Genomic DNA, 16305 nt, shown 5'->3' on the forward strand with positions numbered 1-16305 from the left:
GGTGCATTCCAAACACCCTTTAACATTACTTATCTTTCCTTTGCATTTGGATTAAAGAGCACAAGAGTATTTTAAATTATCTAATTAGAATTTTCATGGTCTTCTAAATTAACAAGTCAAAAAACATAGTGAAACAATTACATAAAAAGTCATGTCAAAGCAGTTGTTTTTTTGTCCCCAGTTGGTTGTAACTCATTCAACATCCATTCATTTTGTGGACATTATGAGCAGAGGGAGTGTGTAAAAAGGCTTCTGTAGTGAAAATTTGACACTATAGCTGGGGAGCTGCATTATATGACTGTTAAATAGTCACCTTCTCTGCTCTGTGACAACTAGAGGACAGATGGAAAAGCGAGGCTTAGCTATTCAGAATCATCCATTTGAAATTTTTCACATGGAGATGGTTGGTCACATATGGGGAAAATTCTCTTTGGTAAGGAATAGAGATAGCAGCACACAGTTCCGGGAGCAACCATGACAGTGACAGTATCCAATGTCTGGTTCATGGTGGATACCAATGCACCCACACTCTGTTCTGGTAATAGCAAGTGTGCTGTCACTCCACTGAGGTGTGATTTCATTGTGATTCTAATTATGCAGCTTTCTCTTATTCTTGTCCATTTCTAAATCTGGTTCTGTAGGTTTTCCACAATTTTCTTTCAGTAATTCCTTTCTACTTAATTAGCCAAAATTTGTTTCTATACTTGTAACTAATAACCCAAACCGATACAAACTACCATTTATTGAGACCCTACTTTTTTGTCCATGGACTTAACAAGCCTGAGTTTATTTTACCTGTTCATTTCTATAAAGTAGAAAAAATGAGGCTTAGAGAAGGTAAGTAAAATTAATTTTCTGATTTACTTTAAACTTATGATATTTATATAGCATGCTCTAGAAGAAGCAAGTACATTTTTAAAAATAGTATACACAAATTTTTATTCATTAAATTTCTTTTATCTGAGGGAGAGGTTTTGATTTTTATAAAGTATTTGATTTACCTCTTTTTTATTTTTATTTTTTATTTTTTTATTTATGTGACAGATAGAGTCACAGGCAGTGAGAGAGACAGAGAGAAAGGTCTTCCTCCTGTTGGTTCACTCCCCAAATGGCCACAGTGGCTGGAGCTGCACCAATCCGAAGCCAGGAGCCTGATGCCCCTTCCTGGTCTCCCATGTGGGTGCAGGGTCCCAAACACTTGGCCATCTTTTACTGCTATCCCAGGCCACAGCTGAGAGCTGGACTGGAAGAGGAGCAACTGGGACTAGAACCGGTGCCCATATGGGATGCCGGCACTGCAGGCGGAGGATTAACCTAGTGCGCTATGACACTGGCCCCTTGATTTACCTCTTGGTTGATCAATTTTATAGTGAAATGATAGGCATCATGAACTGATGCTTCTAGTCCCAGATCAGAGAGAATTTAGGTAAGTTAGTTTCCTTTCTAGAACTCATTTTCCTATCTATATTAAGAAAGAGCATGCTATTTAAATTACCTATACCATCTCTTCCAGTACTGACTTCCTAAAAATTCACGCGCCTGCTGAAAACAAAATTAAATCCTCCTTTTAAGCACAACAGGAATAAATACTCATTAGAAAGAAATGTCTGCATATTTATTTATCCTTGGATAATATGCCTTCTGTGGTAATTGTTCCCAAGATACTATATACAAGATAATAGGTAACTTTAAGGTTTGGGCCAATTATTTCTTGCTCTTTACTTTTAACAAGTCAAACCAATAACCAATTGACAGAGACAATCTCAAGGAATAGACTTCGAGTTTGAATTTGGATTGGATTAGATTCTTTGCTCAGATTCTCAAGCCAGGGGTCTCCCTGACTTCCTTTCTTTCTCTTCTTTATCTTTATTCTTCCTGGAAACATTTTTGATTGCTGTAGAAATGTGGGGGAGGGGACAATGCTTTTGTCCTCTACTGGGTAATGGCCAAGAATGCTGGTAAGCACACTACTACGAGGCACAGGATAGCCCCCACAACAAAGAATTCTGCAGTCTATCTGTCAATAGTGCCATTGTTTAGACTCCCTGCAGTAAACACAAATGTGTTTAAAACTAAACCTAGATTCTGGGCTGTGTTTTCAACAGAATTTCTGTGTAAGTCATTGAGTTTTCCTACTTGAGAAAGGCACTGTCTTCCTTTGATGAGTTTCTTCTTACCCAAAGAAGCCAAGTAACAATGATCAGATAAGGTGTTAAATCCTTTGGAAAAAGGAACTGCACGCCTCACCTTTAGCTTTAAGAGACCCATAAGCTCAAGAGCTAATAACGTGAACTTTATACCCCTGGGCAGTATGTGAGGACTCCAAAAGTCAGCAGAAAGTAGAGCAATAGTGACAGCTCCTCTGGCTGCTTTCTAGCACAATAAATGTGCAGGAGCCTATCACCTGCAGAGTAGGCACAACAAAATACACATGTCCCTCTAGTACCCAGGCTGTACCTTTGTGTTACACCTTCTCTGTAGTTCACAGTATTAATAACAAGACTTGGTCTTCTACCTGAAAAATAATTGACCTTTCAGCTTAACCTAAATAAATAGGTGTGATCTGTAGAACAGACAGATCTATTATCCTTTAAAACATTCTTTAACTTTTAAATATTGAAAGGTATTTACATTTATAATGGTAAAGCTGAAAACAATCTAAAAATCCAATACTTAGAAAGTACCTAAATTGAGGACAACACTCTTGATGGACTACTACTTAGACAATTAAGTTTGTATTTGTGGACACTATTATATAATATAGAAAAAATGTAACAGTGAAAAGAATAGTGTATAAAGTTAAATATATGTCTACAAAATTGAAAATAAAGTTATTCATAGTGAAAAATAGAAATAATGTCAGAACCGCAGTAAAGTTATAGAAATACCATATTTCTAAAGATTATGCAGTACAATTTTAAGGCTTGATCAAAGAAAAGGGACTCCTAGGGCCACCAACAAAGGATAGAAAATGCAACTCATTACTATGGTGCACAACAAAAAGCTTATTCTCATTGATAGCAGATGAGAGGATAAGTTTTTGTCGGCATTCATTTCAAGTAACTGAATATGAATTTGCCTTTTTAGCTACACAGGAAAAAGTGTTGAATAAGTATTTCTCTTTGTCTTTTCAAAGACTGGGAATAGAAAAAAAAAAAACTAGAAATATGTTTGACTTTAGGACAGGAGTAAAGAAAATTCTTTCTTCTTGTTGCCTTTTTTCCAAATTTTCTTTTTGTTGATCATTACCTTGATATATGAAAATCCAACAATTCAACACATAATTCTATTACTAGACAAAAGAAAGAAAGAAGTAATAAAGTTTGCTGAAGGAATATTGACTGAAAATCAATCTATCACTGCTTGTCTAGAGGGAAAACAACGAGAACAGAGGAATAGAAAAGGGAGAAAAGCACACAAAAATCCTTACTCTGGAAATAAAAGAAATTGATTATCAGATCAAAGAAACTTTTGTCTTCAAAAGAAGATTGTAGCAGAGGAAGGGAAAAATGAAGAAAAGACCAGGGAAGCTTTTCAATATTAAAAAAATTTCTTTAGAGAAATCTGCTGAGGCCTGCCAGCAGGAGGAAATGTAGTTCTTCCACTGGTGGAGCTTTCTCTATAGGCTTTTGCTTAAAAAGCTCAGCAGGGATGTACAGAACAAGACAAAAAGCCAAAACAAAGCAGCATCCTAGACGCGTGAAGCTTTCCTCTCCAAGGTCAGTGAGATTTCACAACTGACAAATTCCTCTAAAGCAGCTGGCGGCCCTTTCTACCATTATCACAAATAAATGAAAGTAGCAGACCCATTTCAAAGCTTCATTTCCATTTGAGACACCAGTATTTTTAACGACAATGGTATTTTCCAAATATGATATGTGGATGATCATGTGATAGGTGAACAAATTATTTATGCTCCAAGTATTGTCAGTGAACCCCCATTGTCTCATCAGCAAAAAAAAAAAAAAAAAAGTTACTGAAACAACAATGACAAATAGAAAACCTCCCCATTTTCCCTTCCTTGTGAATGTGCGAAGAAAACACCTGCCAGTTTCAGTCCTCCAAAAATGGTTTTAATATAAGGTCACAGAAAATTCAAACGTTTTATGGCCCACTGTAAATCAGCTCTTTCTCTCTTCCCACTAATTCCCTAGTGTCACATTTAACAAAACAAGGAAACTACAGATAGTAGAGGTGTTTGCAGATTAGCTTTCCAAGCCATAAATAACATGAGGTTTTGCTCACCCACAAATATTAAGGCAGCTTATCAATGTTTAAGCCCCTTCCTCTTTGTGATGGTTGCTAACATTTTAACCAGACAAACTGAGAATTTTTCTTTCCTGTCTTCTTAAATTGACAGAGTACACATTCATAAGATTCTATTATCAGATTTGGTGGTATAAAGAGTGAGACATCACCTAAACACCTGCCTGCTACTTGTGAGTTCCTGTTTTGGAAGATGCACCTGCTCTGTGCTTTGCTTGTTGTGTTCTCTCTTAGTGATGGTTCCAGTCTTCACTGTCCTAGAAGATGTAGCTGTGATTCTGCACAGTCGGTGCAGTGCTACAGACTAACAGAGGTGCCATCAGGCATTCCTCCCAGCACCAAGAGGCTCTTTATTAGCCACAGCAAAATTCAGCACCTCCAGGTAACTATGCCATTCTACACTCATGGTGTGACCGTTTTATTTTGTGAGGCAGGGTGTGAGGTTGTTAAACTTGATTTTAATAATTCTACTTGAAAATGCTAGATATCAATTTAGAGTAGTTACAATAGCTACCTGCATGCTCTATACTACCAAGATGTGTATTTGCCTCTGGTATTTCTTTTACAGGAAGCAGCAGGAGAAAAAAATTAGAATCTAAGATAAATGATATTTTATTTCAGTTTTTATTCAAAAATTTGAAGCTATGTTGTGGCAAAAGGAAAAGTGAAGAAAATCTTTTTCTTCTTAAATTTTTACTTATTTTCCTCTTATTTTAACTTATTTTCCTCTTATTTGATAGGCAAGGGGAGGGAGGGAGGAAGAGGCTGGACCAGGCCAAAGTTGGGCCTGGAACTCAATTCCAATTTCCCACATGGGTGGCAGGCACCCAACTACTTGAACAATCACCTGCTGCCTTCCCATGAAGTGCATTAGTAGGAAGCTGGATCAGTAGGAAAGAAGCCAAGACTTGAATCGTGCACTCTGATAGGGTATGCGGGGCTCTCAAGTGGAGACTTAACCACTGCACCGAGCACCCACGCTGGGAAGGAGCTCTTTCTTAACCAAAAGAGCACATTGCCATTTTGTATCCCCAGGATTAAGAATAACTCCTTTCAGGGGAAAAACTGTTTCATTTATGCCATGGAGGTGGCAGATGCTACTTGGAACATCATTGCTATTAAGAGAAGCTCAGTTTATCAGAACAATTTATACAAAACCCTCATACTAGCTAGTTATCAGTGTCATTTTGGAAACCTATACAGAGTAAATATATGAGTGTTTTTGTTTTGCAGTTACCTGCAGTTCTCATCCTTGTGCTGTTAATTATGACTTTTATCGTCATGCTCACCTATCTGGCGAGTGCTAGAGGGAATATTATAGGTTTGTCTGATATTTTAACATGAAGAGATTGTCATTTTCATCTTTGATATTTTGAAAGATATCACAGGACTAGTGTTCTCATCCTAGTTTTCTCACTAAAGATGTAACCATCTTAGGCAAGATGTTAAAAGTGTCATTGGGTCTCACTTTTTACCTTTATGAAGTCAGAAGACTGCTTTAGATAGGCGATCAAAAGTCTTTTCTAGATGGAAAATTCTTTGGGTCTCTAATTATCCCTTTAATATTCACTGCTGCTCCTTCATAGATCCAAATCCTAATATAAGGAAACACCTCTCTGGGAGCCAGGTGCAGAGAGGCAGAAGGTAAATGTGCTTGCTGCAAATAGAGAACCTCCCTTTCATTTGGTTAAGAAGTGTTCACAGAGGTGTCACGTAAACACACAGAGTTTGACATACATGGCATGGTATTTATATCCAGGCTTAATAAGCACAATTATCTGGTCTCCATCTGTTTACTTTCCTCTTCTACCCTTGTAGTGCCTAATGCCAGGGAGCAAGCCTGACCCTGTCAGGTCTAAGCATTCAAGCAAGACACCTGGTTAAAGGGTAAGATGTTTAAATATTTGCTCTGATCACTTGAGATGCCTAGTGAGATGGAGCATCAGCTAAGCCTCATATTGATCCTAGGCTGCTCCTTTGTAGCCAATAAGATGAAATTATACCTGTCATCAAATTCTGTTATCAAAGGAATCAATTTGTCATTGGTGTATGTTCATTGAGCAATAGTCTTGCCACTTCTTTGACTTTAATTAGCCTAATGAATTGCCTCTTACGAAGACAGGTGATAATAGAAAGACTGATGAAAGACACCATTTTTTTGTTAAGGAAATGATGAGCAGCAATAATCTTTTTTAAATGCTTAGGTTTTAAATGGCCATTTTTCACTTGTATTTGGTGCATACAATTTCTAATATTTAATTAGAAAAACCTTAAAACCGATCCTCAGATGAACAGCAGTAATAAATATTATATGCAAGTGGAAAATTTTGAGATATTTAGTATATATTTATATAAATATACACCACAATTTAAAACGTTTATATTATTTGTTCATATAATCCATCTATGTTTGGGAATGCATGGTATGCTGGAGGCTGAGGATAAAAGGTGAGAAGTTCACAGCCTCTGCCCTCAGGAAAAGAGGAGTTTATTCATTTGTCTGTAAAAGTGCTACTTCTCTGATGTTCATGCTACTGGGCTGTAATGTTCGTTCTGTGTTCTATCTAGTCCCTCCCTTACTGGCTTGCAGTTTTCCTCTCCATCATGAGTCCTGCATCTTCTTGTGCACATTTAGTGTCCATGGGGAAGGCTGGTCCAACAACCTAGTCTCACACTTCCTTCAACTCATAAAAAAAGACATCTATCCTATGCCAGTGCCGTGGCTCAACAGGCTAATCCTCTGCCTAGCGGCGCCGGCACACCAGGTTTTAGTCCCGGTCGGGGCGTCGGATTCTGTCCTGGTTGCCCCTCTTCCAGGCCAGCTCTCTGCTATGGCCCGGGAGTGCAGTGGAGGATGGCCCAAGTGCTTGGGCCCTGCACCCCATGGGAGACCAAGGAGAAGCACCTGGCTCCTGCCATCGGATCGGCGCGGTGCGCCGATCACAGCGCACTGGCTGTGGCGGCCATTGGAGGGTGAACCAACAGCAAAGGAAGACCTTTCTCTCTGTCTCTCTCTCTCACTGTCCACTCTGCCTGTCAAAAAATAAATAAATAAATAAATAAATAAAAATTCTTTAAAAAAAGACATATATCCTCATATCCATTTTACTCCAGCTATCTTGGTGACATCTCTGTTATATCATAAGTCATAATCCTCATTATCACTTGGGACTTCTCCACTTAGAAAGTCCTGAATTATTTTCCTTCTAACTGCCATACTCCACACTTTTTTCTTTCCACCTCATGGAAACAACTAACCCTAGAATTATCCATGTCCTCCCAGATAATCAGTTTATTTCTTGCCCACTTTCTTTCTCTACGCCTTCCCTCCCTGCATCCCACAATAAATTGTCTCAAAACCCACCCAGCAAAGCCTCAATCTTAAATTAGGGTAATAATTTTCCTTCATTTCTTCTATACCTAGACAGCTGGTGCTGCTGGAAAGGATGACGGTTTGGACCCAGAAATTCATCTCTGATCTCAGCTTGGTCTTCACTGTCACCCATCTATCCTTTCAGTTGTTCTTGGTCAGGTTCTCCCTTCATTCTCTCTGCATATTCCAGAACTACAGTACAGTCTTGTGTTGCTTACTCTAATCCTTGTCTTCCTCACTCTCAACAAACGGCTGGCCTTCCGTGCAGTTGACAAATCATGACAACACTTCCTCTCTATTGTTCCTACAGTGTGTACAAACTTCTGTGAACTCTTTCCTCCAGACAGAGGATGAGCTGTTTCTCCTATTCAAGGCAAACCCTCTCCTCACAACTGTCTCCACCTTTGATTCAACCTTTCTCACTTCTCCCAGATTTTGTTCCCATTCTCCACACTCCCATATCTTCAGTTTCTTTTTCTTTATGAGTTCCTGGCTGCAGCCTATACCTGTGTTCCTCCACTTACAATAACAAATCCTCTGAAAAAAATTTTTTAATATATTTTTCTTTTTACTTGAAAGGGAGACAGAGAGAGATCTACCATTCACTGGTTCACTCCCCCAAATGCTTGCAAGAGCCAGGGGTAGGCCAGGCCAAATCGAGACACCCCACCCTCTTCGCCTACCCAAGCTTCATCCAGGTCTCTTACATGGGTGGCAGGGACCCAAGTACTTGAGTCATTATCTGCTGGCTTCCAGGATACACATTAGCAAGAAGCTAATTTATAGCACAGTAGTGAGGGCTGGAACCTAGGACTGTTATAAATTATAGCACAGGAGTGAGGACTGGAACCAAGAACTCTGATACTGGATGCAGTTGCTCCAAATAGCAACTCAACAGTTGTACCAAACACACACCCCAATAATAAAATCCTCTTAATTCTGTGTCTTTTGTTGATTGTATCCCTCTTTATTTTTAAAACTGTATAAGAGTAGTCTATATTTTTACTGTCTCTCCTTCTTCCCCTCCTATTTAATTCACTGCTGTTTAGCTTCTATCTAATCCATATGTTCAAAAACGATTCTAATATATGGTTGCTTACTACTTTCTTGGAGTCTTTACTCTCTTGCCTTCCATGATACCACCTTTTATGTGCTCATTGTTCCTCTCTATCTTTTTTGCCATTTTGTGCATTTCTTTTCCTCTGTTCCCCCTCCCCTGTACTGGGTTTCTCAATCCTCAGCCATTCCTTCTTTTACTACACACATTCTCCTTACCTGACCTCATTCTGTCTAATATGATGGCTTCCAGAACTGCATCTCTAATTCACTGGACTTCTTCACTCAGATATATAAGAAGGCTCTCAAAACAACATGCCCCGAACCCAATTCAATCTTTTTGCCTAAACTTGTGGTCTTTTGTGACTGGCCTCTTTGCCTTAGCATAATTTCCTGAAGGCTCATCTATCTTAGAGCATGTGTAATTTCCTTGCTTTTTAAGGCTGAATAATAGTGTGCTGTTTGTATATACTGCATTTTGTTGATTAACAAGCTGATGGGCATCTAGATTGTTTCCTCCTTTTGTTTATGATGAATGATGCTGCAATAAACATTTGTATACTAGTTTTGTTTGGATGTATGTTTTCATTTGTGTTGGCCATATACCTGGGAGTGGAATTTCTAGGTCTTGTGGTAACTGTTTAACATTTTGAGAAATACCCAAATGTTTGTATTCCCACAACAACACATGATGATTCCAACTTATCCACATCCTCAACAACACTTCCTATTACCTTTTTTTTTTTCTTTTTGATGATCGCTATCACAGTAGGTGTCAGGTGGTTTGTCACTGTAGTTTTGTTTTGTATTTTTCCAGCAGCTAATGATGTTGAGCACCTTTTCATGTGTTTATTGGCCAGTTGTATGCCTTTAGAGAAATAATTTATGCAGCTCCTTTGCCCATTTAAGTTATTGAGTTGTAACATTCTTTAGATATTGCAGGTATATGTCTCTTACTCTACATTTTATTTTCAATATGTTTTTCCAATTCTGTGGGCTATCTCCTCATTTTATTGATGTGTCCTCTGATGTGTAAAAGTTTATCATTTTGATTGAATCACATTTAGCTATTTTTTTGCTGCTGTCTTTTGTGTTTTGGGTGCATAGCTATACCTAACCTAAGTTTATGAAAATTTATGCCCATATTACCTTCTAATAATTTTATAGTCTTAGCTCTTACATTTAATCTACAATCCATTTCAGGTTAATTTTTGGGTATGATATGATAAAGGAATCCAACTTCATTCATTGTCCCTCCATCCTTTTCTATTGCTGTTCACTAACTCATACTTTACTCTCAAGCCATGATGAACTACTTCACTGTATGGAATTAAAGACACAATGAGCAACTGATTACATATGATGCCAAAGGGACACTGTGCTAGGTGTCACCCAGTCACTCTTGATTTGAGGAATGTAGGTTCAGTTCAGTTCTGCATGTCCACATCTGCAAAACTTATTGTCAGGCAGACTACTATAAGGCGAAGTGACAGGCTTTCCTCAAAGGCAGAGGACAAATGAGAATTGTAGTTAGGTTGGCAGCATACTTTGTATTTTGTCAGAGATAAGAAGCTACTTCAAATTCTTCCTGGGTAAGAAATATAACAAACAGGATTTATCATCAAGAGGAGGGATTATGGGTTATTATATTTTTGCCACACTCATATTTTCCAGAATGTTTAAACTATTTATAGAGATCAAATGTTAGGTTGATGATCACATTGCCTTGCAGATTCTTTGACTTTATTCTCATGGGTCTGAAACCGTCACTTTGTGGGTGTCAGTTTTGCCGTATGTTAGACCTATAAGGAGCACAAGAAGGGTACATGGCCCTCTACTGCTTGGAACAGGGCTTGTCCAGAACTGACATCAGAATCAAACCCTTTATGGGACAGCCAGCAGAGTGACCCTGTGCTCTTGTATTTTAAGCAACATTAAAAAAACTATCAGCAGTCCCAAGGTTAGCTTTGGGGAAAAGCATCTCTTTCCACAGCTCTTGAGCAGAGCCCCGCTGAGGCCATGAAACTAGAATTTTTCTTTCCTTTTTGACAGCTTCACAAATATCAACTAAAATGTTAGCAGTCAGTGTGTGTCTTCTTCACTGTTTGTGGCACTAGAACTCTATATTTTTCAGCTAAATGGATATTGTAGTAGTAAGGTTAAAAATGCAGTGTTCTAGGGTAAGATAATTTTGGGTTAGTAGCCCAAGTTTTCCACTTGCTAGCAGGATATACATGGACATGTGATTTCCCTTGCTGAGCCTTAGTTTCTCTTTCTGCAAAGGCAATAATTGCGCTGAGGCATGGGGCTTTATACAGATTAAACATAGTAAATACTTAGAAAGTGGTAGCCATTTTAATTAATAATAAGAGTCATCGGTATTCACTTTAACAACAAAAAGAAAATGCTTTCTATGCTTAATAAAGGAAAACAGCTGTCTACTGGATTCAATTAAGAATATGAAGACTATTTATGATTCAGGCCAGCCTGTATACTTTATAAATAGAAATGAAGATACATTGAACTCTGTTTTGTAATTTTTAAAAACATTTTATTTCAGAATAGTTTCCAATGTATTTTTTTTTTTAAGATTTATTTATTTATTTTGAAAGTCAGAGTTACACAGAGATAGAGATAGAGAGAGCTTCCATCTACTGGTTCACTCCCCAGATTGGCTATGATGGCCATGGCTAGGCCAGGCCAAAGCCAAGAACCAGAGAGAGAAAGGTCTTCCATTCGATGGTTCACTCTCCAGTTGGCTGCAACTGCTGGAGCTGTGCCGATCTGAAGCCAGGAGCCAGGGCTTCTTCCGGGTCTCCCATGTGGGTGCAGGGGCCCAAGGACTTGGGTCATCTTCCACTGCTTTCCCAGGCCATAGCAGAGAGCTGGATTGGAAGTGGAGCAACCGGGTCTCAAACCGGCACCCACATGGGATGCTGGCACTTCAGGCCAGGGTGTTAACCCACTGCACCACAGCACTGGCCCCACGATTTTCTTTCTTCTTCTAAAAAATGTATTTATTTATTTGAAAGGCAGAGAGTTATTATTTGAAAAGCAGAGTTAGAGATAGAGAGAGATAGAGAGAGAGATACCTTGCATCTGCTGATTCACTCCCCCAAATGGCTGTAACAGCTGGAACTGGGCCTATTTGAAGTCAGGAGCCTGGAGTTTCTTCCAAGTCCCATACAAAGGTGCAGGGGCCCAAGGACTTGGGTCATCCTCTACTGCTTTCCTGGGCCATAGCAGAGAGCTGGATCAGAAGTGGAGCAGCCAGGATTAGAACCGGCACACATGTGGGATGCTGGTACTGTAGGCTGTAGCTTTACCCACAATGCGCTGGCACCTACAATTTTCCTTGTAGAGATCTTTCACTTCATTGGTTAAATTTTATTGCTAAATATTTGATTTTTTTTGTAGCTATGTGATTGGGATTTTGTTTTTTTTTTATTTCTCTTTCAGTGAGATTATTGTTAGTGTATAAAAATGCTACTATTTTATATATGTTGGTTTTGTATCATGCACTTTATTGAATTGGTTAATCAGTTCTAGCGGCTTTTTAGTGGAGTGTGGAGGGTTTTCAATGTACAATATCAAGTCAACATGGCTTGTTTCTCTGTCTGCTGGGTTTCAGAATCTCCAGGTTGTTTATAGTTTCCATCACTCCTCTACTGAAGTTTGTCCACAATCTTCTGGGAATGTGGTTCTTTCCTGGTTCAGAAACTTTTTCCTGGTTGAGATGCAAATCCTTTGTATTCAGCCATCTTGACCTTTGCTCCTCGCTCCCCACAGTGACACTTTGACATCGCACTTTGTCTAGTCCCCAAATAAATCTCCCATTCATGTCATCCCTGAGACTTACTGCACAGAGCAATCCTGTAGAGTTTGTGGTCACTGAAATACAAGTGGAAGTATTAATAATAACAAGTTCTTCTTTGACAGCCCAAGGAGTGAATATTTATGTCTAGGGTCCTTCCTTTTTTTCTTTTTAAAGATTTATTTATCTATTTAGAAGTCAGAGTTAACCAAAAGAGAGAAGGAGAGACAGAGAGATCTTCTATCCACTGGTTCACTCTCCAGATGGCCACAACAGCCAGGGCTGGGCTAGGCCAAAGCCATGAGCCAGGAGCCAGGAACTTCTTCGGGGTCTCCCATGTGGGTGGTAGGGGCTCAAGTACTTGTACCATCTTACACTGCTTTTCCTAGGACATCAGCAGGGAGCTGGACTGGAACTAGAGCAGCCAAGACACAACTCAGTTCCCAAATGGTGTACTGGCTTTGCAGGTGGTTTTACCTGCTAGGCCACAACAAGGGCCACTATCTTTAGGGTCATTTTTGACTGTAGATGAAAGCTAAACCTAGAAAGGGGCATTTTATTTTTATTTTTTTTAATCTTTTTTTTTATTAAACTTTTATTTAGAAAGGGGCATTTTAAAATGGAGTATTCTTGATTCTTGAGTTATTTAACTTTTTTTTGGCTTGAAATTCCTTCTCTCTGAAATGGGAGATTTGAACCTAAATAACTTTAAAATCTCAACTTTTCTATAATTATATGATTTGTGTTCTGATCTTGAGTATTTTAAAAGAAGCATTAATTGTATGCTAAAGGCAATAAAAAATGCACTAGGAAATGGCATACCTGAGGAAAAAAAAATGGCTTTGGAGTCCAATAGACTATTTTCAGTTCTTTCACTCCTGGTTCATAGTTTCCTTATCTAGAAGGCTGGATTGATAAAAGCAAACATGCAGGAAATTAATGATAAGATAATAAAAAACACTTGGTACTTGTAAATACTCAACAAATGTAAGAGTAAAATTGATGTCATTGGGACTAGAACTAATCAATACAACTAATTAATCATTAAGAAAATATCCTATGTTAGCAGTATTATATAACCAAAGGCAGCTGCCAAAACTGTTAAGTTTAAAAGATCCATTTCTGAAACTTTTTACTGGGAATTCTACTAATACAATAACATATCAGGAGATGCTTTAAAATACTTGGTGTTAAATTGGAAATTACATAGAAAGTTAATCAATTTTTTAAAAAATATCATGTAGGATCTATGTCATTAGTGTGCTGTACACTGTGATTTAATGCTATAACTAGTACTCCAACAGTATTTTTCACTTTGTGTTGCTATGTGAGGGCAAACTGTTGAAATCTTTGCTTAATATATACTAAACTGATTTTCTGTATATAAAGAGAATTGAAAATGAATCTTGATGTGAATGGAAGGGGAGAGGGAGCAGGAAAGGGGAGGGTTGCAGGTGGGAGGGAAGTTATGGGGGAGGGGAAGCCATTGTAATCCATAAGCTGTACTTTGGAAATTTATATTCACTAAATAAAAGCTTTAAAAAACATACACCATAATTTGGGGTGGGCCTTTGATGGAGCAGTTAAGATGCTGCTTGGGATACTCACATCTCATGTTGAGATACCTGGGTTCAAGTTCCTGCTCCTCTGCTTCCAAGTCCAGCTTTTTCCTAACATACACCCTGGGAGGCAGTAGGTGGTACCTGAAGTACTTTGGTGCCTGCCACTCACATTTGAGACATACATTGAATTCTGGGCTCATGGCTTTGGCCTGGCCTGGCCCAGCCCCAGCTATTGCAGGCATCTGGGGAGTGAACCAGGAGATGGAAGATCTTTCTTTGTTTGTCTATCTCTGCTTCAGCCTTTCAAATACGAAAACAGTTAATTAAAAAATCATAATTCATGTGGCCGGTTCTGTGGCACAGTAGGTTAATCCTCCACCTGCGGCGCTGGCATCCCATATGGGCACTAGTCCCAGCTGCCCCTCTTCGAATCCAGCTCTCTGCTATGGCCTGGGAAAGCAGTAGAAGATGACTCAAGTGCTTGGGCCCCTGCACCTGCACGGGAGACTAGGAAGAAGCACCTGGCTACTGGCTTCAGATCGGTGCAGCTCCGGCCGTTGCAGCCATCTGGGGAGTGAACCAATGGAAGGAAGACCTTTCTCTCTGTCTCTCCCTCTCACTGTTTGCAACTCTACCTCTCAAATAAATAAATAAAATCTTAAAAAAAAGTTAAAAAAATCATAATTCACATCACATGTCTTCCTAATTATAAATATCTATAACAAAAATGTCATTCAAAATTAACTCACTTTGAACATGCTAATCATGCATTTGTTATTATAGAAGGAGTCAATTGTATAATTAAATATTCAGAAATTATAGGTAGTAAAATTATATGCTGGAGGCTGGCGCCGTGGCTCAACAGGCTAATCCTCCGCCTTGCGGCGCCGGCACACCGGGTTCTAGTCCCGGTCGGGGCACCGATCCTGTCCCGGTTGCCCCTCTTCCAGGCCAGCTCTCTGCTGTGGCCAGGGAGTGCAGTGGAGGATGGCCCAAGTGCTTGGGCCCTGCACCCCATGGGAGACCAGGAGAAGCACCTGGCTCCTGCCATCGGAACAGCGCAGTGCGCCGGCCGCAGCGCGCTACCGCGGTGGCCATTAGAGGGTGAACCAATGGCAAAGGAAGACCTTTCTCTCTGTCTCTCTCTCTCTCTCACTGTCCACTCTGCCTGTCAAAAAAAAAAAAAAATTATATGCTGGAAATTCTGGCTTAATGAAATTCTTTTGTCTTTCCTAAAAATGTATTTATTTGAAAGGCAGAGTTACAGAGACAGAGGGAGAGACATATACACAGAGAGATCTTCCATCTGCTGGTTGACTCCGCAAATGGTCTCAATGGCCATGGCTGAGTCAGGCCAAAGCCAGGAGCCTGGAACTCTACCCATGTCTCCAACATGCATGCAGGGACCCAAGCAACCTGGGTCTCCCACATGGGTAGCAGGGTCCCCAGGCACTTGGGCCATCTGCTGCTGCTTTCCCAGGCACATTATCAGAAAGCTAGATTGGAAATGGAGCAGCTGGGACTCCAACTGGTACCCATATGTGATGCCAATGTCACAGTCAGCAGCTTAACCCACTTTACAACATAACACCTGCCCTGCAGAATGGGATTCTAAAGCAGGTTGAAAATTTTGTGAACATTTATCATGTTGAAGAAAGGTTGGAACAATTCTCTTTTTTTAAGATTTATTTTTTATTTGAAAGGCAGAGTTACAGAGGCACAGAGAGAGAGACAGAGAGAGAGATGGAGAGAGGTTTTCCTCTCACTGGTTCACTCCCCAATGGCCACAATGGCCAGAGCTGGGCTTATCTGAAGCCAGGAATCTGGAGTTTCTTCCCAAGGACTTGGGCCATCTTCTGCTTTCCCAGGCCATAGCAGAGACCTGGATCTAAAGTGGAGCACCGGGACTCAAACCGGCACCCATATGCCACAGCACCAGCCCCAGAACAATTTTTTTTTGCCTAAATGTAACTTTACTCCTAGATTTAATACAAATGATTATGTTGTTGAAAAAAAGAGGTGGATGTCAAACTGGAAGGTAGGCAGATATGTGGAGGGATAGGGAAGCTTGCAAAGCATGCAATTGATTTTTTAATTACCTAAACTCTAGGAGAGGGCAAGCCTCCAGTCTGGAATCTATGTATGAATGAACTCTGCTCTACAGAGGTAGAGGGAAAACACATGTATACATTCATTCATTATGGTGAAAAGCAAATTTGGGATCAGGAACGTGT

General features: G+C 39.6%; 1 protein-coding gene across 1 annotated transcript in view; it reads left to right on the forward strand.

Annotated features, from left to right (window-relative positions):
• Positions 1-949: 949 nt before the first annotated feature.
• Positions 950-16305, forward strand: part of LOC133756150 (nephrocan-like) — a 30145-nt gene continuing 14789 nt past the window's right edge. Inside the window, exon 1 of the mRNA XM_062186666.1 lies at positions 950-4648. Coding sequence (XP_062042650.1) covers positions 4460-4648 — 189 coding nt within the window. The 5' untranslated portion in view covers positions 950-4459. The remainder of the gene's footprint in view (positions 4649-16305) is intronic.

The sequence above is a fragment of the Lepus europaeus genome, chromosome 3, assembly GCF_033115175.1.
Source record: "Lepus europaeus isolate LE1 chromosome 3, mLepTim1.pri, whole genome shotgun sequence".
NCBI classification, from domain to species: Eukaryota; Metazoa; Chordata; class Mammalia; order Lagomorpha; family Leporidae; genus Lepus; species Lepus europaeus.